Consider the following 22,845-nt stretch of genomic DNA (forward strand, 5'->3'; position numbering starts at 1 on the left):
AAATCAAGATCTATAAATTAATGGTACAAAGATTTTGTTACATGTGTTTGAGGACCTGGACTACTAAAAAGAACAGTGATTCTAGGATATCCTATTGCAATAACTTAAGGATAAACAGCCTGATTTCTAGAATTCTGCAATGCCAAAGAAATCCTCATTTGCTTTTGAAAAGTACATTCTTCAAAGATAAACAGATTCTGGGGTAACTAGGTGGCCCAGTGGATAGAGTACCAGCCTAGAGTCAAGAAGAGTTATTTCTTCAAAACTAGCCTCAACACTTACCAGCTATACGACCTTGGGCAAGTCACTGAACGTTTTTTGCATCCCTCTTCCCCCCCATGTCCCCCCCCCCCAAATTTAAACAGATTCAAGTAATGATAACTTAAGTTTTCCACATTAAAGAACTTTCTGGAAATCTAAAATATATATGGTCCAGTTGCAAAGATTAAAATTATATAGTCCTTGCAAAGGAAAAATGTCAACTCCTTTTATTTTTGTTGGCAAAAGGGCTACAAGAGGCATTCTTAATTTTATTTACATCTTGGATCCCTTGGGCAATCTGGTAAAGCCTTGGGCAGCGAGGTGATGCATTGGGTAGAGCACCAGAACTGGAGTCAGGAAGACTCATCTCCCTGATTTGAAATCTATTCTACGACCCTGGACAAATCATTTAACCCTGTTTGCCTCAGTTTCCTTTTCTGTAAAATGTACTGGAGAATAAATGGCAAACCAATTCAGTATCTTTGCCAAGAAAATCCCAATGGGGTTATGAAGAGTTGGTTTTGACTAAAACAACTGACCAACAACAATAAAGCCTATGAACTGCTCGGAATAATGTTTTTAAATGCCTAAAATACATAGAACTACAAAAGAAACTCATTATATTAAAAAAATAATTATCAAGATCTTTTAAAAAAAAACAAAACAAGTTCATGGACCACAGATTTAGAACTTCTGGCCAATACTCAGCATTGTGTTATGGGACTGGGAAAAGAAGTGATCAAAGAATGTAGGTTTGGATCTTGGTTTTACCACATTAGCCATGTAAAGTTAGCAAAGGACCTCCTTTCTGAGCATTAGTTTGCTCATTTGTAAGGGAGTTTGGCCTAAATAATCTCTAATTTCTAGTTCTAAGCCATATACCATTCTTCCAAGACAGGAATGGGACTGGGGCTGGAGTCAAAACAAGTCAAGTGCCTTAAAAGAGTATCAGGCAAAAAGAAAGAAAAGTGTAGTGGTAGCAGCAGCGGTAAGAGAAGAAGACTGATAGTGGTAAGAGCCAGACAGTGGCAGCCTCAGGGGAGACACAGGTGTAGTGGAGGAAAGTGGTATTTCTCAAAAAAATCAAATATATCTGCTTTGGAAGTGTAAATTAATATAGGTACTCATAGTAAAGTCAATAAACATTTTATTAAGAAGCGATTGTGTGCCAGGCATTGTACTAAGCAGTAGGGATACAGATATGAAATAAAGATTGATCCCTGCCCTCAAGGAGCTCACACTCTAATGGAAGAGGACAGTTCATAAAAGGAAGCTAAAAAATGGGACTGGGAGGATATAGGGAAGGGAATGTGTGCAGGAGCATAATGGAGAAGTCCAAGGAGGGCACACGCGTGGGAAATAAAAAGATGGTAAAGGATATATGAGCAGAGAATAAATGATAAAGGGGTCAACGTCATGGCTGCAGGCACAAACTGGCTAGTTGGCTTTTATTTGTTCTATAATCACTCTGAAGAAAAGTTTGGGAGAGAAGAGGTATTAGACTGACTACCAAATTGAAGGTCTACAGAGTCATTGTGCTGACCTCATTGTTGTATGCCTGTGAAACATGGACAGTCTACCAGCTCATGCCAGGAAATTGAATCGTTTCCATTTGAATTGTCTTAGGAAGATTCTGAGAATCACCTGGCAGGATAAGGTACCAGACACTGAAGGCCTTGCTTGAGCTGAACTGCCAAGCATTCAAACTATGCTTCAGAGTGTGCAACTCTAATGGGCTGGTCACGTTGTTCAAATGCCAAATGTACATTTACCAAAAAGACTATTTTATGGAGAACTTGCATGGGGCAGGCGATCACATGGTGGCCAGAAGAAAAATACAAGGACACTCTCAAGGTCTCTCTCAAGAACTTTGGATTTGACTGTGTAACATGGGAGACACTGGCACAGGACAGCTCAGCATGGTGTGCTCACATCAGAAAGAGTGCTGTGCTCTTTGAGCAAAGCAGAATTGAGACAGCACAAAGGAAGCACAGGATGCGCAAATTTGGGATATCCACCCCAAATATTCACACATACTATCTGTGCCCAACGTGTGGTAGAGCATTCCAAGCTCATATTGGTCTGATCAGCCACAGTGGGACACACTGAAATTTCACTTTACAAAGGTGATGTCATTTTGGTCCTCTTCAAAGATGAAGGACAATAACCAACCAATCACAATCCAGAGCCCTAATCCCAGACATCTTCCAAATGGTTACTCTCATATTGATCTTTTGCATGATATGAGAGACTGTGGCTAGTTCAGAGCAAGCCCATCATCATACATCTATACACAATAAAAAGTTCAATATAGATAGGTTCATAGGAGTTAGAACTATCGGGGGCCTTTGAGAGTATCTAATCACATAATCTAATCATTCAGTAATCTCACCATCCAGTTAATATTGTGCCTTTTTTTGTTGTTCAGTCATTATTCAGTCTATCTGACTCTTCATGACCCCATCTGGGTTTTCTTTGGCAAAGATACTGGAGCAGTTTGCCATTTCCTTCTGTAGCTCATTTTACAGATGAGAAAATCAAGGCAAACAGAGTTAAGTGACTTGCCCAGGGTCACAGAGCTAGTAAATTTCTGAGGCCAGAAGTGAACTCAGGTCCTCTGACTCCAGGCCAGCATTCTATCCATTGTGGAACCTAACCTCCATCTCCGCAGATGTATTATGCCCCAAATGAATTCTTCCATACAATTGTTTCCTATAATAGAAGAGAGTGAAGACAGTAAAGTTTATTACCTCTGTTGCCCTCTGTGGAAAGAAACAAATGCTATAAGATTAAATCCCAGTCCTCGCGTAAAAGACATATTTCACAAGACTCCAAATAAAGTCTTTACTTTTATCTTCAAAGTTGTCATGTCCCACTAGAAGAAAATCAATGAGCATTTAAAACATTTCGTTAACTCTTTGGCCAAAACAGACCACGGTTCCACATACATATAGTGTCATCTCTCCCTCTTTTCGCTTTATTTTAAACCTCAACTCAAGTATTGTCTCCTTCTTCTCCATGAAACCTTCCCTGGTCTTCAGCCTTCTTGTCCCAAGCAGTTTTGAGTTTCTCCTTCGTGTCATTTATAGAACTTTACTTGATACCCTAATATACTTATAATTGCTTTAAAATCATTTATGTAAAGTTAATACTGAATGATACAATTAATTAAGCTTATTAAGCAGCTATTTATATTTAAATCGATTAATTGTGAAATAGTCTAAGAACTCTTCTGTCCATCTACTCCATGTCTCCACCAGGATTCTTATTTATCCATTGTTCCCCATTCATTTTCCTTTCTAATTCATTGTTTGTAGTCAGAGTGATTAATCCTCTGGTTTTGCTTTTTTTGCAGTTTGCGTTATTGCATAAAGAACTTTCCCTGACTTCTTTATGCTCCTAATTGTTGGTCTTAATTACCCGTTAGTACTGTGTTGCATTTTTAATGCACTTGTTATGTAATGATTTAAACTTTAGTTATCTGTGTATATTTTTCTAGATTATGAGCTCCCTGGGGCCAGAAGCTATTTCTTATTTAGACTAATGGTTTACACAAAGGAGACATTTACAAACTGTTGGACAAACAAATGAAATACATCAATATATAAAATTATTGGTTCCTTTTATCTTTGAGTTGAATTTTTAAATATCATTCTGACATTTAAAAGTAAGATAAGATATATTTAATTCTTGCACATTTTTTCTGTGAAGTTGAGAAGCAAGAAAAGATGGTTCAATTAAAAGTTAAACATGCAGCAAGGAATTTCTTACACTCAAGATTGAAACCCATGGCTATGCCATGGCGTTCCATCTTAGATTTTTTTTCTGGTTGCTTGGAATATTTTTCATTTGAGCTGGGAACTTCGGGTTTTGTCAGGAAGTTCCTGGGTGTTTGTATTTGGGGTTTCTTCCAGGAGGTCCCCGGGAGATTCTTTTTATCTTTTACTTTGCCCTCTGATTCTAATAGATCTGGACAATTTTCCTCATAATTTCTTGAACTATCCAGGCTCTTTTCGGGATGGTAGAGAGTGGTTCATCAGATAGACCAGTGATTCTAAAATCATCTTCCTTTAATCCGTTTTCCAGGTTAGTTCTTCATGGGTTGTTTGTTTGTTTTGTAATGATTCAAACCCATGGACCATAGCACTAGAGCCTCTTCCAAGCTCCACTATCTCTTAAAGTTTGTCCAAGCTTATATGTGTTGTTTCCATGACACTATCTATCCATCCCATTCTCTTCTGTCCCCTTTTCCTTTTGCCTTCAATCTTTCCCAACATCAGGATCTTTTCCAATGAGTCCTGTCTTCTCATTATGTGGCCAAAGTATTTGTTTTAGTTTCAGTATTTGACTTTCCAGTAAAAAGTCTGAATTAATTTAAGTATCACTAGATTTGATCTCCTTATTGTCCAAGAGACTCTCAAAAGTCTTCTCTAGTGCCATGGTTTGAATGTGTCAGTTCTATGGTATTCAGCTTTTCCTATAGTCAATTTTCATAGCTATATGTTGCTACTGGAAAAATATAGCTTTGCCTATATGACCTTTGTTGTCAAGGTGATCATGGCTTCTTATCTTTAAATTTTTATTTGCTTCTAGGTCAAAAGTGATAAGAGTTCTTGAGGCAGAACAAAGAATTTAGACACACCCTCTCTGTGACGGTCCCAGGAAGGAAACTCTGAGATGGAACTCTGTACACTGGAATACAGAGCTGGGATCCTTTTTTGAAGCAACCAATGGCTCTATTAGAGCTGGTCTTGCTCATAAGACACAGTTGCTGCATTTGTTAGATTGCTTGAGTGTGGGACTTCCATGAGTTAAAAGAGGGCAGCAGGACTTGAGGGGGTGGGGTGGTTAGAGCCAGAGACTCAGTAGCTGTTGGAGACCAGCCTGCACAGGCATTAAGATTCTGGGGCAGAAGAAGGGGCCAGAGCGGGGGTCAAGAAGTAAGTTTGGACTTAAACTCTCCTGAAGTCCTGCCTCAAGGCAGTGCAGGAGAATAGCGTAGATGGTTGTAGACTGAGCACCCTCTTGTGACTAAAGAGGACAATGAAGACTTTGGTGGAGGCAGTCACTACTTAAGTCATCTCCTTAGAGAGGACTAACCCCAGAATGAATGCTTTCAAATTGTGGTGCTGGAGGGGACTTTTGAAAATCCTTTGGACAGCAAGGAGGTCAAATCAGTGAATACTTAAAGAAGTTAATTTCTACTATCCATTGGGAGGACAGATACTGAAGCTTAAGTATATTGGCCACATAAGGAGAAGGCAGGACTCATTGGACTCTGGGAAAGATTGAAGGTAAAATTAAAAGCGTACAGCAGAGGGTGAGATGAATAGATAGAATCGTGGAAGCGAGGTACATGAGCTTGGACAGACTTTGAGAGATAATGGAGAATAGAAGGGTCTGGCTTGCTATGATACATGCGTTCATGAAGAGTTGGACAGACTGAATAATGTGTCTCTCAAAGAGTACAGCTCCTAGTTTGTCTTTGGAACAGCAACCCTGAGGGTCTTCACCTGCCAGCTTGTTTTTTTTGTTTTGTTTTCTTCTTAATTAAAGGGGTCAACCCTTAGCTCACCTCTTAAAGAGGCAAGGCCTATTCCCTGAATGGGCATTGTCTCACTCTGAGTACCTGGAAAGGCCTTGGCCTAAAAGGGCCTGGGTCTCCCATTGCATCCTGGGCCATCTCCAGTCATCACTGGATCCAGATGGCTGAGGAGGAGAAAGTGAGGCTAGTGACCTTGCACATCCCTCCCTCACTCAAATCAAAGACCAAGCCATGTCATCATTTCCCTGACATCTTGTTCCTCTTCCAAAACCAAGGACAAACACAACAACAACTCCTAGTGGACAATTCAGATATTATCCTGCCTGACTGGACAATTAACGAAGGCAACAGGCTGTTTGGGACTGTTGCCACTAAACCAGTTTTAGGTGATATTTGGGCAACACATAGTGGTCCCAGGATGTTTGGAACCATGTGTTTTTTTCTTTACAATAATGATTTAATTCACTTTAGTACCCTTTCTCATGTATAAATACTATATCTTCTCCATTCAGATTTACTCATTCTCTCAGTTATTTTCTTCAAATGGGAGAAGGAATATTGATTTCTTTAGCTACACGACAAAAAGACGTTAGTATATTTGTGTCTTTTATTAACAAGAGGCCATTACACGATATTTACAGCAGAGTATACCCTTAAAAAAGGTTTGGAAAATCAATTTCTTTTTCTCCATATTTCAGATTTTTCAAAAGCTTCCCACAGTACTCCCTGATGTCAAAAGGAGAATGCACAGGAAAGCAATGAAAACTGAATGCCCAGCAGCAGTTAGCGAGCAGTGACTGAGGTCACTCATATGTCCAGCATGGTAGGTTCTGAATAAGGGAACGGAAGAGTATTAGTACTTTGAGTCACACACAGGTTTACTTGCCCATCCTTTTAGATCTACCCTAATTTTCTCAGGGTGTCTTACACACACACACACACACACACACACACACACACACACACACACACACACACACACACACACACACAGAGATGCTAAAAGTTTATAGCTGAAAGGAACCTTAGATCATCTTGTCTGATTCCTTGCTTTAGAGATGTCCTCATCTATGGATTATAGAGGAGAAATGACTTTCCCAAGATTACACACAGAAAAGTTAAAGAAAAATTAGTGCTGGACTTAAAACCCCCATCCTCAGACTACAAATTCTGGAGATTTTCCACTTCATCAATCTGAGAAAATGCTTGAGTAAGAGTTCTAACAGTAATATATATATATACATGGTTTAGCTACCTGGGAGGTTGTGGTGGGGCAGATCCTAATTAAGCTTGAAGAGAATTCCATTTCACAGGTGAAGTTTATTTTATAAAAATACTTCATCTCACCCTCTGGAAACTTATGTATACATTTAGATAAAAATTAATATATTCCACATTTAAGAGTAATGGACACTTTTAAAAATTAGCAGTCACCTAGACATTCAATACATAGAGACAGGTACTTCACCTGTGATTTCATTAGTATAGGGAATTCCAGTTCTGTACTCACTACACCAAGCTAACCCTCATACAAACAAATACATTATATATTACATATCTACATACGTACACATATACTATTAGTACATGCTCTGTAGACACCCTATATGTAGACCCATGCACACTATATTTATGACAGTACATATTATATACATAGTATTACTATATACACTTACATACATGTACATACGTGTGTGCACGAAGATTTTGGGAACATCGTGTGTGAGACAAAGACAGAGAGAGAGAGAAAGAGACACAGAGGAGACAGGTTAGGGTTAGGAGAGAGAGAGAGAGAGAAGCAGAAAGGCCAAGCCGGACTTAGTATGTCGGACAAATAAATCTTGTCTGGAAGACATTAAGAAAGAACGATACTCAATACAGAAAACTCCTCACATCCTCTTCTGCCCAGGATTCTAGGATCCCACTCACTTCTCAGGGCTCCCTACCTGTCTCCAGCAAGTAAAAAAATGTTAGGCATAGAAACCGCAATGCTGCACAAATACACAACCCCCTTAGTACGCCCCTGAAAAGTGTCCACAATAATCAGTTGACAAGAGGAGCCCCAAGGTAGCTTTTCTGAGAAAGTAATGAGGGAGTATCGACAACAGAAGTTTCCTACGCTAAACATTCCACCTCCACCCCCCCCCCCCAAAAAAAAGAATTAAAAGATGAAGAGTGGAAGGAAAATAAGAAGTAAGAAGCAATCATTTTCCGGCATTCCTCACCGGACTCCACCAAAGTCACTTTGCCTTCCCTTTGTTCCAAAGAAAAATCACCGAGCCTCCCAAACCAAGCCGCTCAGCGGGAGGACTGCAAGGGGGACTGAAGTTATCTCCGTACAGCGCAAGAACGCTGGTTCTAGAGTCCAAGAATTGGGTTCAATGGATGCCTCTGGGGGCCTCATTTTCCTCCTCTGTAAAATTGAGGGGAAATAGGATAATCTTGTATGCGTGTGTGTGTGTGTGTGTGTGTGTGTGTGTGTGTGTCCATCCTTTTGTGACACGAGGGTCCAGCAAGAGAAAGATGTGTAAAGAACAGGGAAATTAGATGGGTCTGAGCTGGGAGTGGGGTGGGGGAAGGGCTGGGGAATAGGGGTGTGGGCTGAGGGAGGAGGGAGGGGAGGGGAGGGGAGAGGACGAAGGGAAAGGGGGAGGGGGAGAGAGACCTGTGGATTGTGGAGATGAGTGGGAGCGGGCAGGCTATAAAAAGGGGCAGGAGAGAGTCCAGGGCAGAGAGAGGGCAGGACCAGGCAGCCCCAGAAAGCGGACTGACAGACCAACGGACGGAGCGCAGCCCTGCCAGAAGCTCAGGGGCCGGTGGAGGAGCGAGGACTGACAGGCAGAGCTGTCCAGCCAAGCGGACCAGGAGGCAGGACAGAGCTGGGAGCGTGCCAGTGGCCGGAGCGAGGATGCTAGCGCGTCTGATGTTTGTCCACCTGTTGGGGGCCTGGCTGCTGCTGAGTTTCTTCCCGGGAGAGCTCGGAGCCCAGAGTATCGACGACAAACCGATGAAGCTGTGCGGCCGCGAGTTCGTCAGGGCGGTGATCTCCGTCTGCGGAAGGTCCCGCTGGAAGAGGGTTTTCATGATACAGAGATCCCTACAGCCAGAGCAGGAGCCGGAGCAGATGCTTGTCTCCCGTGTCAATGGTGAGTGCCCAGGCCTGGGTTCTGGGAACTTAGAGCAGGAAGGGATCTTAGGAACAGTGATTCCTAGACTGGCCCCTCGACCGCGCTCTCTTTTAGGGAGATCCTGGATCTAGAGTTGTAATTGACTTCAGGGGTCATTTAGTCCAGCTCCCTCATTTTACAGATGAGGAAACTAAGACCTAGAAGATTTAAGTGACAGGTAGAAAGTGTTCAGAGGTGGGAATTGAAGGCAGGTCCTCTGAGTTCAAATTCGGTGCTTCATCCCCTGTACCATATTGGGAAGAGAATCATCCAAGTTCACAAGGTATGCAGCAGAGCTGGGATTCCAACCACTGTCTTTTGACTTGAGGGGCTCTTAAGGGAAAGCTGAAATAACTTCTCCTTCAGCCTGCCCCGTTACTTTCCCTTCAGAAATACTGTGTTAGCAGGGCTATGGTTATCATTGATACCTGACCTCCAGCTAAATCCTTTCTTTAATTCACAGAGTGGGAAGGAACCACCTTCCCTAATTTCATTGTTCTCAAACTGCTTATGTGACCATGCACAGATATTCGGCAGAGCTCCCACAGGAGGATGACACACCATGGAGGCTCTTCTCCTTCTCTCAATTTCTCAGCTCCTTCAGAGCTGTCTGATTGACACCTGTGTTGGACTTTAGACTCAAACTGGAGTCATAGCCTAGAGCTGAAAACAATTGTAAAGGTCATCTAGTCTAGGACTTCCTAAATTTTTTCCACTGGGGACCTCTATCAGCACTTCTTAAACTATGAGTCTGGACTCTGATTCTTAAACTTTTTTTGAGTCTTGGGCACCTTTGTCTGTCTGGGGAAACTAATGGGTCCCCTCTGAGACTAATGTTGTTAACTATTAATGCACTGGATTGGAAAGGAAATCATTATATTTATATAAATACACATTTATATACATACATAATTATATGAATATATATGCACACTCATGTAAAATAATACATTACAACTGCACCAGAAAGATGCAAAACAAAAAAACTTTGGGGCGAGAAGATTCCATATCCATTAGAAGGCCTGGGAAAGTGTATTTTGGTTTGTCTACAATGTGTTTCACTTAAAACTGGGCATCACTGGGGAAATGATACTTTCCATTTGCAACTAATTTGGTGGGAAGTCATCCTTTCTGACTATCAAGAGACAGGGATAGGGACAGGACTGGACTTGTGATGTCACTGGTGTGGAGGGATAGCTGTACATTCTGTCTCTCTGTCTTGCTCTCTCTTGTGCTCTGTCTCTTTGTCTCTCTGTCTCCCTCTGTCGCCATTTCTGTCTCTGTCACTTACCCTTTGCCTCTTTCTCTGTCTCTCTCCCCACCCCCACTCCCAGTGTGTCAGCAGTCTGGAAACTGGAGGGAGAGACCTGACAAGATGCACTACAGTGGGATCCTTAAAGCTGTGCTTAGCCCTTTCTAACCTCAGGAAAAGCCCCTCAATAAGGGCAGGAGTTTGAGGAATGGCTAGGTCTTTGTGTGGGGAGAGCCTTGTGAGGAGGGGATGAGACTTTCTAAATCAGATAAACTGGTAAAAAGTTTTTCTGCCTCCATTTGCCAGTATTACTATAGCCCCCTGTCCACAGTGTAGGAGAGAGGAGGCAACTCAAAAAAGCTTAAAGCTTAAATTTTGAGATGAATGAAAAGTCTGAGAAACTGAATTTCTGGGTAATTAATAATCAGTTCATTAATTAGGCTAGCTGATAATCAATAAATTAATGATCAGTGGTTTCTCTCAGTAGTCAAAGACATCCAGTGGAGATACTGCATGCCTTAGTATACTTTTGGAAAAGGAGATGCCTAGACAGGTAAAAAAAATCAATTCTGATTGGAACAATTAATGAGGGGGTAGACTTTCAAATGAGGAGGTGGGCTAAAAGTTCTCAGCTTTTAGAGAACTCCTGCTGAGAATATGACTAGATCGTGAAGCTCAGTCACCTCCACAATCTGGGTAAAGGAATCTATCTCTACCCAGACCACTCTGTTTGGTTTTCTCTTTCATGCGTTGGGTCACCCTAAACTCCAACTTGGAGGGGGCTGTACAAGAGCATGGATTTACTGCTTTTGGGCAGAAATGTATCTAGGTTAGATCATTTACTCTCTAAAGTCTTCCCATAGGATTTGGGTAATCTCATCTACCAACAATGTCCTTCAGAGGCTGATGGGCTTGCAGGGCCTGTCTCATAAGTGAGGAAATAGAAAAAGCCTTCATCCTAATTTAATCATTGGTTATTACTAAAACAGGGAACAACAAGTTCTCTCACTTTCATCATTTTGAAATTATCTCCCTTGGTCCTCACAATAATGTGACATAAGTAGTAGTCCACATTTTGCAGATGAGAAAACTGAGGAGGACTTTCCACAGTCAGTGATTGAACCAAGATTGAAACTCAGGTCCTCCTGACTACAGGTCCAGAACTCCATGCATTGAACCACCTAGTTTCTCTTGTGATTCCTATTCTAAGACACTTAAAGAATCCAACAGCTTTTAAAGATAGTCATCATTCCTGAAATTTTGAAGAAGTCTGTGTAGTTATAAAAAAACAGGGAAAAGAGGGAACCTGGAAAGAAACTCCTTTTAGCTTTATTTCCATATGCAATTGATATTAATCATAAAAATAAATTTTCTAATGCTTAGAAGACACTGTAGTTGGAAGGAAGCATTACACACAGCAGAAAACTTTGGAAAAACATCTTTACAGATTAATATTAATATATACAAATTAACATAGTATGAACTGAATATGTAAGTACTGAGTAGATAAACAGAATTTATTTTTAGAAGATTTACCTAAGAAGATGAATTTTGAGCCAGGTTTTGAAACAATGAGATTTTGAATTAATGAATCATCAAAGGAACAAGGGGAGAGGAACAAGCATTTAAATACCTACTATGTGCTATGTACACTATGTTAAGCCCTGGGCAGTAAAAAAAAAAAAGTGAAAGTGAAGCAGTCCTTGCATATGCACTTATATTAAATATATACTGAAAATAATCTAAGGTAATTTTGGAAGTGCATGCACTAACAGCTGGGGGAAGAAGCAGGTGAAAAAAAGCCAAATAGATAAAGCCAGGGAAGTCTTCATGTATACATATGTATACAGTAAGCTCAAGCTAAGTTTTGAAGGAAAACAGGGATGCCAAGAAGCCAAACTGGAATAGAAATGGATTCCAGGAAAGAGGGATAGCCCATGCAAAGGCATGGAGATTGGAGATGGAAGATCATATACAAAGAAAAGCAAGTAAGCCAGTAGGGCTGAGTCACAGAGTGTATAGAGGGAAGTAATATTTTAAGAAGATTGTAACTGTAGGAAAAGGTCAGGGTGTGAAGAGATTTAAATACTAAATAGAGGAGTTTCTGTTTGATTCTATAAGTACGTAGGGAGTCAGTGAAGTTTGTTGAGTGAAGGGGTGGTGATAAAGTCAGACCTGTACTGTCAGAAATTCATTTTGGTGGCTTTGTGGAAGATATATTGGATTGAGGAGAGGTCTGAGGTTAGGAAGATCCAATAGGAGGCTATGGCTCTAGTCTAGGTGAGAAAGAATGAACACCTAAACTAAAGTGGTGACAGTGTGGATGGTGAGGAGGGAAGGTATGTGAGATGAAGATGGAAGGAGAATTGACAAGATTTGGCAACTGATGAGAAATGTTGGGTGGCTAAGGGGAAGGAATTGGAGATATCTGCCAGTTTGAAAGGGGGTGAGATGCATGAATTAACTGAAAGGGTGGGAGAGAGCTTTTCAAGCAGATGGGGATGGTATGAGTAAAAGCATTGAGGTTGAAGTGAGCAAATTTGCAAAAAGATATGCTTACCCTTTGACCTAGCAATACTGCTTCTAGAACTGTATACCCAAGAGATCATAAAAATGGGAAAGGGTCCCATATGTACAAAAATATTTATAGCAGTTCTCTTTGTGATGGCCAAAAACTGGAAATTAAGGGGATGCCCATCATTTGGACAATGACTGAATAAATTGTTGTATATGAATGTAATGGAATACTGTTGTGCTATAAGAAATGAACAGGAAGACTTCAGAGAGGCCTGGAAACACTTATATGAACTGATGCTGAGTGAAAGGAGTAGAATCAGGAGAACTTTGTTTAGAGCAACAACCACAGTGTGTGAAGAATTTTTCTGGTAGACTTAGTACTTCATTGCAATGCAAGGACTTAAATAATTCCCAATGGTCTCTTAAGGCAAAATGCCTTCCACATCCAGGGAAAGAACTATGGAACTGGACCATAGAGTGAAGCAGATCATTTTCTTTTGTGTTATGTTTTGATTTGTTTTATGATTTCTCCTATTCCTTTTAATTCTTCTATGCAACATGACTAAAGTGAAAATGTATTTAATAGAAATGCATGTGTAGAATCTATATAAAACTATATGCCATCTCAGGGAGGGTTTGGGGATGTATGGGGAAGGGGGGGAGGGGAAAAATCTAAGACATATGGAAGTGATTGTAAAACACAGAAAACAAATTTTAAAAAAGCAAAGAAAAAAAGATTTGCTTAGCAGGAGTGTGAAATAGGTAGATAACGTTATTAAAAACCCTTAAACACTGGACTGCAGAGTTAGGGTTTGAACTGATAAGTTATAAGTGGTAAATTCTGAAGAAGCAGAATGTCATGATGAAAATGGAGTAGGAGAAAGATTATTGTAGAAACTGTGTAAGCTAGATGAATAGGGAATACATTACAGGTAAAGATACAAGCTATTAAGCCACTGGGGGCAGTCTAAGCAGTGGCATCACCAGTCCAAAGCTCATAGAAGTAAACAGCACAGAAATCAGTGGTGTAAGGCATTGCCCTCTCCTTCAGGGTCTCAGATGTTTAAACGTGATCAAGTAGGGAACCCAAGAATTTTTTACTAGAGGTGTCACGTGTAGATTTTTGTATAAATAATATTTGGCATGTAGTTTTATGAAAGATGGCTTGAAAATGAGACAGAATGGCGACAGGAAGATATTTTATGCACCTTTTGAAATATTCAGGCAAATTGTAATGGAAGCCTGTATTAAGATGGGCACTTTGAAAAGAGAAGTGGGAAAGACACAAGAAGTATTGTAGAAATTGAATCAGTAGGTTTGGTTAACTGATGGGCCTTAATTTGGGGGCCATTGAAGGAATTTTTAAATTTCTTCCAAAGGCAATCCAACCTGCTGTCTTTCCACTTCTTTAATTCTGTGCCCAATTTGTCTGTTTTTAGCATCTCACCAATGCATACGTCTTGACAGGTGAGTCACATGTAACTGCATGTCCTGATTCAGATTTTAGAGATTCTTTGATCATTATCCATTTGTTTTCCCTTCTTTGGATGGTTAGGTCAAATTCTTTTGAGTGATTATGGATCTCTTCCAGAAGGCTTTGCAGCATTCTGAGGCTTGATGCGACCTATAGCATGTCATCATTTTAAAAACAATTCCCCCCCCCCCAAAAAAGAGATTATAAAAGCTTCTAAGTACACAGAAAGAAAAGTGAGAGGTAAAGAAAAGGTATTTCATTGAAGTTTATTTTTTTCAACTGAAGAAGATCTAATTTGAATTTTAAGGTTTTAGTTAGGATTTTATCCCTTGTCTTTTATTTGCTAACGTAGTTATTTATTTTTTCTTCAGTATTTCATTGTCTCTTATTTTACATCAGCTAATATATATATATATACACACACGTATATATTTGCCATTTACAAATAAAATGCTAAGAAAATTCAAACCACACTATACATTATTTAAATTCATAATTTCAGATTATTTTCTTTTTACACATTTAGGATGGACTGGTCCAGTGACTTTGTCCACTGCCACAGATTTTAATTCCATTCAGTGATATGGCACATCCTCCAATGTGAACTATTCACAAACACATTGAAAATATATACACCATAAAGATAATTTACACTGACAAATAATGAATGTTATGTATTAAGACTGTGCATCATAAAGAGGAAATTTAGCGTTGGTAGTCCTAAGGCACAAAGCTGCAAGAAGTGGGCACAGCTGTCTTTAGGACAAGGAATGTACAATTACTGTTGAGGTATGCATGCATGCAAACACAATTTAAAACTGCTCAGTTGGTCTTTGTAGAAAAATTGAACAGTTAAAATGAAATGGTGTGGTTTTTTTCTTTAAAGAAAAGTTCAGTCTTACTTCACTATAAAAAAAAACAATCTGAGTAAATGAAACATGAAACAGCAATACTTCAGAAATACCTATCTTGTTTGGTTGTGCTTCTAGGACTAGAAAGCATTTTGTAGACAAAGGAGTGCTTCACAGAAATTGAAAGGTAATTCAGATGAAGAACAGGACACTTCCACAGACATTTTAAAAGTTTTCTAATGTTCAAATGGCCCTTGTAGCTGAAGCAACGTATGCTAGAATCCATAGAGTTCCAGGGATCCTTTAGCAGCAAGTTCCCATTTCAAAGGACTCAGGGTCTCTTTGGATTGATGTGGATGCTGGTTTCTTCTTCTTCTTCTTCTTCTTCTTCTTCTTCTTCTTCTTCTTCTTCTTCTTCTTCTTCTTCTTCTTCTTCTTCTTCTCCTTCTCCTCCTCCTCGTCCTCCTCGTCCTCCTCGTCCTCGTCCTCGTCCTCCTCCTCCTCCTCCTCACCCTCCTCCTCCTCCTCCTCCTCTCTCTCTGTCTCTGTTTCTGTCTCTTTCTCTCTCTGTCTCTCTGTCTGTCTGTCTGTCTGTCTCTCTCTCTCTTCCCTCCTCCTCTCCTTCTCTCTGCCAGGTGCTGTATCTCTTTGTCTCCCCTGTCTCCATTTCTGTCTCTGTCTCTGTGTTTCTGTCTCTGTGTCTCTTTGTGACTCACCCTTGACCCACTCCCGCTTTTTTTGCATCACTGCACTTGATCTCCACCTAAATCTGGACCTCAATCTTGCCCAAGTTGGCAGCTGCCATCACCAATTTCGGAGAGGATGATGAGGACAGGGGTGGCGAAAGCTAGGCTGGGGAGGGAGAGGAAGGAATGGGTGCTGGAGGAGGAGGACAGAGGGAGCAAGGGGAGCGGGGGATGCTAAGGCGGACCCGGGCTACACCCTCCAGGGCTAAGGCAGGAGGCCGAGGGGCAGGGCAGAGCTGCCAGCATCTTCTGGGATAAAACGGTTATTGAGTTTTAATAAAAATTAGAAGGAGAAAGTATACCCAAGTGTGAGTGAGGGCTAGCCACTAGTCTGGGAGATGCAGATTAGAAAGTTAAGGCAAATACAGATTTCCTGGAGGTGTAAGGAGGATGGGATCCATACGATTGAGGCGGTACTCAGGTAACTACACAAAGCTATTCAGACCCAGAGTGCTTGCAAGCGAGGCTTATGTCGATAAGTCAAAAAGGAAAGCTGGAATCTTTAGCTACTCAGTGTTCCTTGAAGCCCCCGGTTGCCCATCCCTGGTCTAGACACTATGCTAAGGACTGGAGATACAGAGAATTGTGTTCCCTATGGTCAAGAAGCATATACTCTAATTAGAGGGACTAGTGACTTTAGGACAGTGTGATTGTATATGGAAGGGAGAAATAAGTGTATTGAATATGATTGCATAAATATATGGTATAAGTATACACTGGATGGGGGCAGGGTGCAGGGGAGGTGTGTGAACTCTGCACTGGCTCCTCTTAAGAGGGAGAGGCAAGGTTAGACAAGCTACTGAAGATGCAATCTCTACCAAAGCCACAAGATGGCACTCGGAGTTTGAGCTTCTGCATGGGCATGAGCTGGACGTAATTCCAGCAAAACCTGAAGTCCAAAGTATGAATACAATCCAGGCTGTAATCTATAATTTCTTTGATGAATTCTCAGATTCTGTCTCATTGGGATTCTAATCTTCTTGCCAATTTATAGTTGGAAAGCCACAAAAGATAGAAGGACCCTCAGAAACTATCTAGTTCAAGTCTGTCATTTTACAGAGAAGGAAACTGAGGGCTGGGTCACATAGGTCATAAGGGCCAGAACTAGAATTTGAATCCAGACCTTTGGACTCCTGAGTCAGTATTCTTTACACTACCATGGTACCTCTGCCCTTATGTCTCTTTGCTGTTCAATTAAAAATGAAAGGGAAGGTAAAGGGCTACCTTAATTAGGTTTTACAGCAGTATTTTAAACTCAAAGCATGAGGAGTTGGTTACAGTAAAGTGTCTCTGATTCAAACTAATCAGGGAGAAAAACTAAGTCAGAATTAGCAAAATATCTGAATTATGAAGCATTGCAAAGAAAATAGTTTCAATAAGTTAAAGGAGAGATAAATTCATCTAATAAAACGTTGCCTAGAAAAGTCCCTTAAAGGACTAACTTTAATGATTAGATAAAAATGTTTCTAATTAGCCCAACTTTTAAAGTGCTTACAACAGCTTTTCTTAGGTAGTTTATATGTATTTACAGTATTAATTTGCTGGGGAACTTTTTAAAATAGAAAGTTGAGGTGCAGATTAGCAGCTAGGTGGCACAATGGAGTGCTTGGTCTGGAGTCACGAAGACTAGTCTTCCTAAGCTCAAGTCTAGCCTCAGACACTTACTGGCTGTGTGACTTTGGACAAGTCACTTAACCCTGTTTGCCTCAGTTTCATCATCTGTAAAAATGAGCTGGAGAATGAAATGGAAAACCATCCCAGCAACTTTGTCAAGAAAACACCAAATGGGGTGATGAAGAGTTGGACATGACTGATCAAAGCAGTACAAACTTTAGCCTAATTACTGAGTCTTGCACATTCCAAATTAGTAGACCTCAAAGTAATAAGGTCTTATTATGGTAAAAAAAACATTTTAAAAAACTTTTATGAGATGATCCTTTGAATTCATGACTAGATAGGACCCCACTGGAATATTTTGTTCTTGTGTAGAAACCAGAATTTCTGTGGGAATGCTCTTGGAGTGGGCTCAGAAGAAAACAATGGATATGTTGAAAGAGTGGGAAAAGAAAGTCTACAAGTAAAAGCTTCAGAAATTGAAATCATCGGACTTGGAGGAAAGTTGCATGGGAGCTTGTCCAATTGGTTTTAGGTACATTAGGAAGGGTGGAAGATGGTTATGTTTTATCTTTGTTAGGTGGGAACCAGAGGTAACGAGCTAATGCTACAGCATGACCGATTTAGGTTGGATTTAAAGAAGAATTTTATGGCCATGAAGGTTGAACATTAGAATGGGGCTCTGAGAAGAAAAACTGGGGAATCTTTCTTTAGAAGGCTAATAAAAACCAGGATAGATTTGCCTCTGTCAGGGGTGGCTTGAGATCTGGCGTCTAAGGCAGCAAACTAAGGCATTTCTCTCTCAGCTCTAAAAACCCCATCCTTCTATGCCTTCTGTCAGCCATTTTGGATTTTAGTTGAAAAAGAAGGTAGTCATGGAGGACAGACCAGGCATCCAGCCATAACACTCCTTGGAAATCAGACAAGCCACCATGATATCTTCATGGGGTGCTTCAGTCTCCCCTCTGTATAGCAGACAGCCTTCTAGGCTCAAGTCAAGTCCACAAGTGTTGGGCAAGCATTTGCTACTCTCCAACCAATGCGGATACAGAGAAAGACAAAACCAATCTCTACCCTGAGGGATTTTAGAGTTAAATGGCAGAGGCAACATGCCAACAACTGTGTTTTTTTTCCTCTCTCTCTCTGCCTCTCAATAGATAGATTGATGAGAGATAGATAGATACATACATATATATGTATCTATATCTATTTGTCTATCTACATATGGTATACATAAAGTTGAAGTGACTATACAGTAGTAGCAATTAACTGAGATGAGAGTTAAGAGAAACAGGAAAATAGGACTGTACCCTGTCTAAATGAACTTCTAAAATCAGATCATAGTAACCTAAAATAGGATTCAGAATCCAAATTGTGTTTTAGAAGGAAAACTCAGAGCAGCTAATTCAGTTACCTACTGGGGGGCATTATTCAACATGTGGATCAACTGTCATCCCTATCACTTTTTCTCTCTTAGAAGTTTCTCTCTGACTGCCAAGAAAATTTGGCACCTTCTCTTGCTCTGTAGACACTCTGTGATCACCAAATGCGAACACACTTAGAAAAAATAAACAAACAAACCCAGAGTAGAGTACAGCTCATGAAGGTGGCACTGGAACACAATGTGAGGCCTTTGAGGATAGAGACTACTTGGAGATTTCTGTGTCTTCCACAGAACCTAATATAATGCCTGCACCAGCAATTGCCAAACTGTGATCCATGGTGTCTCACAGGGGCACAGTTGGATATTCAAAATTCTCAATACAACTACTTAATAAGCAGACTCTTAGGTATTTCTTTTGGCCTAAAGGGGTCATGAAAAATGTCTTAGACTCTAAGTGCAGCTTGAACAGAGAAAGTGTAGGATCCTTTGGTCTAGACTATATTGGATGCCCAACAAACATTTGCCAAATGATTGAATTGAATAAATATCACAATTTATAACACATTACAAAAATATAAAGGATTTGGGTACTAATATCCCACATTGTCTTTACAATCAATACCTCCCATCAACATGGATAATGGAATTATCTACAAATTCGTAGGCTTCACTTTGTGTTATTATTTCTCCTAAAAAAGACAAATTCTGTACAGGCTGTTCCTGACTTTTAAGAAGCACTCATTTACAAGGCTAAAAGAAATATGTTTGCTTGAGGGAACTTGGAGGGTTGAAGAGGAGATGAAAACGGAGATGAATTGTACCAGGGGTATTCTTATTTCCATTTCCTTAAGGTGCCTAACTTAAAATGAGATAAGATGTTGCTCACCTTGTTTTACTGTTTCATTATTCTGGCTAGCAAAAATGCTTCTTTACATCTTCCCCCACTCCATCCACATAGGTTTTTAAAACTTTGACTGATTTGCTGTTGGTTTTCCCTTGTGTCTGACTCTGTCAACTGGCAGAGATACTAGAGTAGGCTGCCCTTTCTTTCTCTCGCTTATTCTACAGATGAGAAACTGAGGCAGACAAGACAGGCTTAAGTGACTTGCCCAAGGTCACACAGCTAGGAAGTGTCTGAGGCCAGATTTGAACTCAGAAAGATGAGTCTGTGGTTCCAAGCCCACTGTGTTATCCTCTGCACCATGTAGCTGCCCCTTGACTGATTGAGGTTGGTGTAAAAATGTTTCTCAATCCATGACTTTTTCCCCTCTAACCTAACAGAATCTTTCTCATTCTTTATTCACACAGGTGTGGAAGGTAGAACGTTAGATCCAGAGGTCATTGCTGGTTGGAAGGAGGGGCAGATTCCTCTGTTGAACAGGCATTTGGGAAAGAATATGCTTAATCTACATGGTCACACTGAAGACTTCACCCCCACAATGGAAGAGTTCATGCTAACTTCTGATGAATCCAAGAAATCTGTTGAGAAAAACAAAAAGGAAATCAAAGCTGCTAAGCCATTGCGACAATATGACTCCATCTTGGGGAAACGTCTCTGGAAAAAGAGAGATATGATGCTATCAGTATATTGTTGTCATATGGCTTGTACCAAAAGCATGATTGCCAAAATGTGCTGAGAGGAAGAAACTGACTATCTCTACTTTAAATGTGTTCTCAGTGTCAAGTTCACTGATGCTCCAGTCAGGTACAACATGTTGGATTAACATGAAAAACCACTTTAATTACTTTTCCTTTTTTCCCCTGTGTTCTGCAGGAATATGGTAGCTTGTTTCGCAGAGGTTTTTTAAAAAATTGCTAAATGTTCATTTCTTGAGATAAACTATCCTCTCTCTTATAGTAAATAAAGTAAATTTTTGACTTCAACCAAGTTTGCTAATTTATTTCACATAGAACCCAATCTCATACTATATACTGATAAACAATAAATGGTTTTTAATGTCATAATCCTCATATGTCATATCTAGATAGAATAAGTCACCTTAAGGTTCTTTTCCAGTTCTTTCAGAATTTTTTATTGTTATTATTAAATATTTCTGGGCAGTCCATCTCATTGGTTATGGATATGATCCAGTTTCAACATTAGTTTAAGTTCAGTTTCTCAAATAAAGGTCTCATATCTCAAATATATTAAGAACTTTGTCAAATAGATAAGAATGTGAGGCATTTCCCAAATGAGAAATGGTCAAAGGATATGAACAGGAAGTTTTCCAGTGAAGAAGTCAAAATCCTTTATAGTCATATAAAAAATACCCTAAATCATTTTTAGTTAGAAAAATGCAAGTTAAAACAGTCTTGAGATATCATTTTACACCTACCAGATTGGTTAAAATGATTGAAGATTAAAGCAACAGATGTTGGAGGGGATGTGGAATAATTGGGACACAAATTCATTGTTAGTTAGCAATTTTTCACATCTGTGTCCTTCATCTTATAAAATCAGGGATGTACAAATGGGCAAAAAATTCATACACAGACTTGACCAAGCATGAGCAGTGACTAGTACCATAACAACCGAGTGAGGAGGTAAATTTAATATAGTCAAACCAGAACTCATTATCTTTCCCTCTAAATCTATACAAACTTCTTAATTTTTGTACAGGGCACCATCATCTTTCCATTTCTTCTGACTCACAATTTCAGAATCAACCTCAAGGCTTCAGTCTCTCCATCAACACCCTCAAGCCCCCGCCCATGTCTAGTCACTAACCTTCTCTTACCTGTGTTCATGTTCAATGAGTAGCCATGCCTTGTCTGTGTTCATTTCCCTCCCTCCAATCATTGGATCACCACCCTAGCTCAGGCTTTCATGAGCTTTCATTTGGATTATTGTGATAGCCTCCAAATCGAACTCCCTCTCTCATCCATTCTTCATACAGCTGCCAAAATCCTCCTCAACCACAAGTTTGACTTTGCTACTCCCCTGCTTCAGAACTTTCAGGAGTTCCTCATTACCTCTAGGAAAAAATAGAAACTGCTCAGCTTGGTGTTTCAAAGCAATCACAATCTGGCTCCACTTTTCCTTTCTGGACTTTTTAATTTTTACTTCATTCACTGTGTTCTTCAAACTCAGTGTGACCTCTCCTACCTTTCCCCAGGCTATGCCCCCATGCCTAGAGTGCACTTTTTTCTCCTCCACCTGGTACCCTGGCATATACTGGTTGTAGGAAAAGAAAAACACCCTTGGGAGATGACATCCTCTGATGTTGTCTGACTCTGTCTGGAAAATGGGTTAAATTCTGAGTGACACATATAGGATGGATGTTAGTAATCTATTGTTTATGTGGAGCAGTACAATGGAGATGGTGAGGAGCCTTAGGCTTATGTCACATGAGAGTCAGTTGAAGGGACTGGATATATTTGTCAAGGAGAGGAGGGAAATTAGTCTGCAGAATAGTTGTATGATGCCGTCTTCAAATATTTGGAGGGCAGACCTAGAAGTAATGGTTGGTAGTTTCAAAGAAGCAAATTTCTATTTGGTGAAAGAGAAAACCCCCAACAATTTGAGCTGTCCAAATGTAGACTGAGAGACTTTGGGAGGTGTGCTCCCCTTCATCAGAGATTTACAGATAAAGGCTGAATGACCATTTGTCAGATATGTTGCCAAGGGAAGAGTCAAACTAGACAGCCAGCCACTGAGGAGTCTTCCCGGTCTGGGATTCCATGAATTATATAGCTGTGTCCCTCTATAAGAAAGCCCAGCAAAAAAAAATTGGTAATTAAACATAGCTAAGAAATGGTTCTTTGCTTTTCAAATTGACAGTGCAGAATTAATTTAAATAGAAAGTTACTTGTACTGAAAGATTATTTGATTTATATAAGCATGATGTATAGTCACTTCTTCAGGAGTTACAAGTTTCATCTTCCCAAGTATGAATGTAAAAAGCTCAATCTTATTTGAATCCCTTATGATTTCTCTTTCTTGTTTGCCTTTTTGATTTTCTTCTTGAGTCTTGCATTTGAGAGTCATATTTTCTCTCCAACCCTGGACTTTTCATCAGGAATGCTTGAAAGTC

General features: G+C 40.1%; 1 protein-coding gene across 1 annotated transcript; it reads left to right on the plus strand.

Moving 5' to 3' along the window:
- The first annotated feature begins 8,466 nt into the window (after positions 1–8,466).
- LOC140522589 (prorelaxin-like) lies at positions 8,467–20,695 on the plus strand. Its single transcript, XM_072637969.1, has 2 exons — positions 8,467–8,952; positions 20,120–20,695. The coding sequence occupies exons 1-2, from the start codon at positions 8,487–8,489 to the stop codon at positions 20,446–20,448; spliced, it is 795 nt and encodes a 264-aa protein (XP_072494070.1). The 5' UTR covers positions 8,467–8,486; the 3' UTR covers positions 20,449–20,695.
- Positions 20,696–22,845: the final 2,150 nt, after the last annotated feature.

Source organism: Notamacropus eugenii, chromosome 1, assembly GCF_028372415.1.
Source record: "Notamacropus eugenii isolate mMacEug1 chromosome 1, mMacEug1.pri_v2, whole genome shotgun sequence".
Lineage (NCBI taxonomy): Eukaryota > Metazoa > Chordata > Mammalia > Diprotodontia > Macropodidae > Notamacropus > Notamacropus eugenii.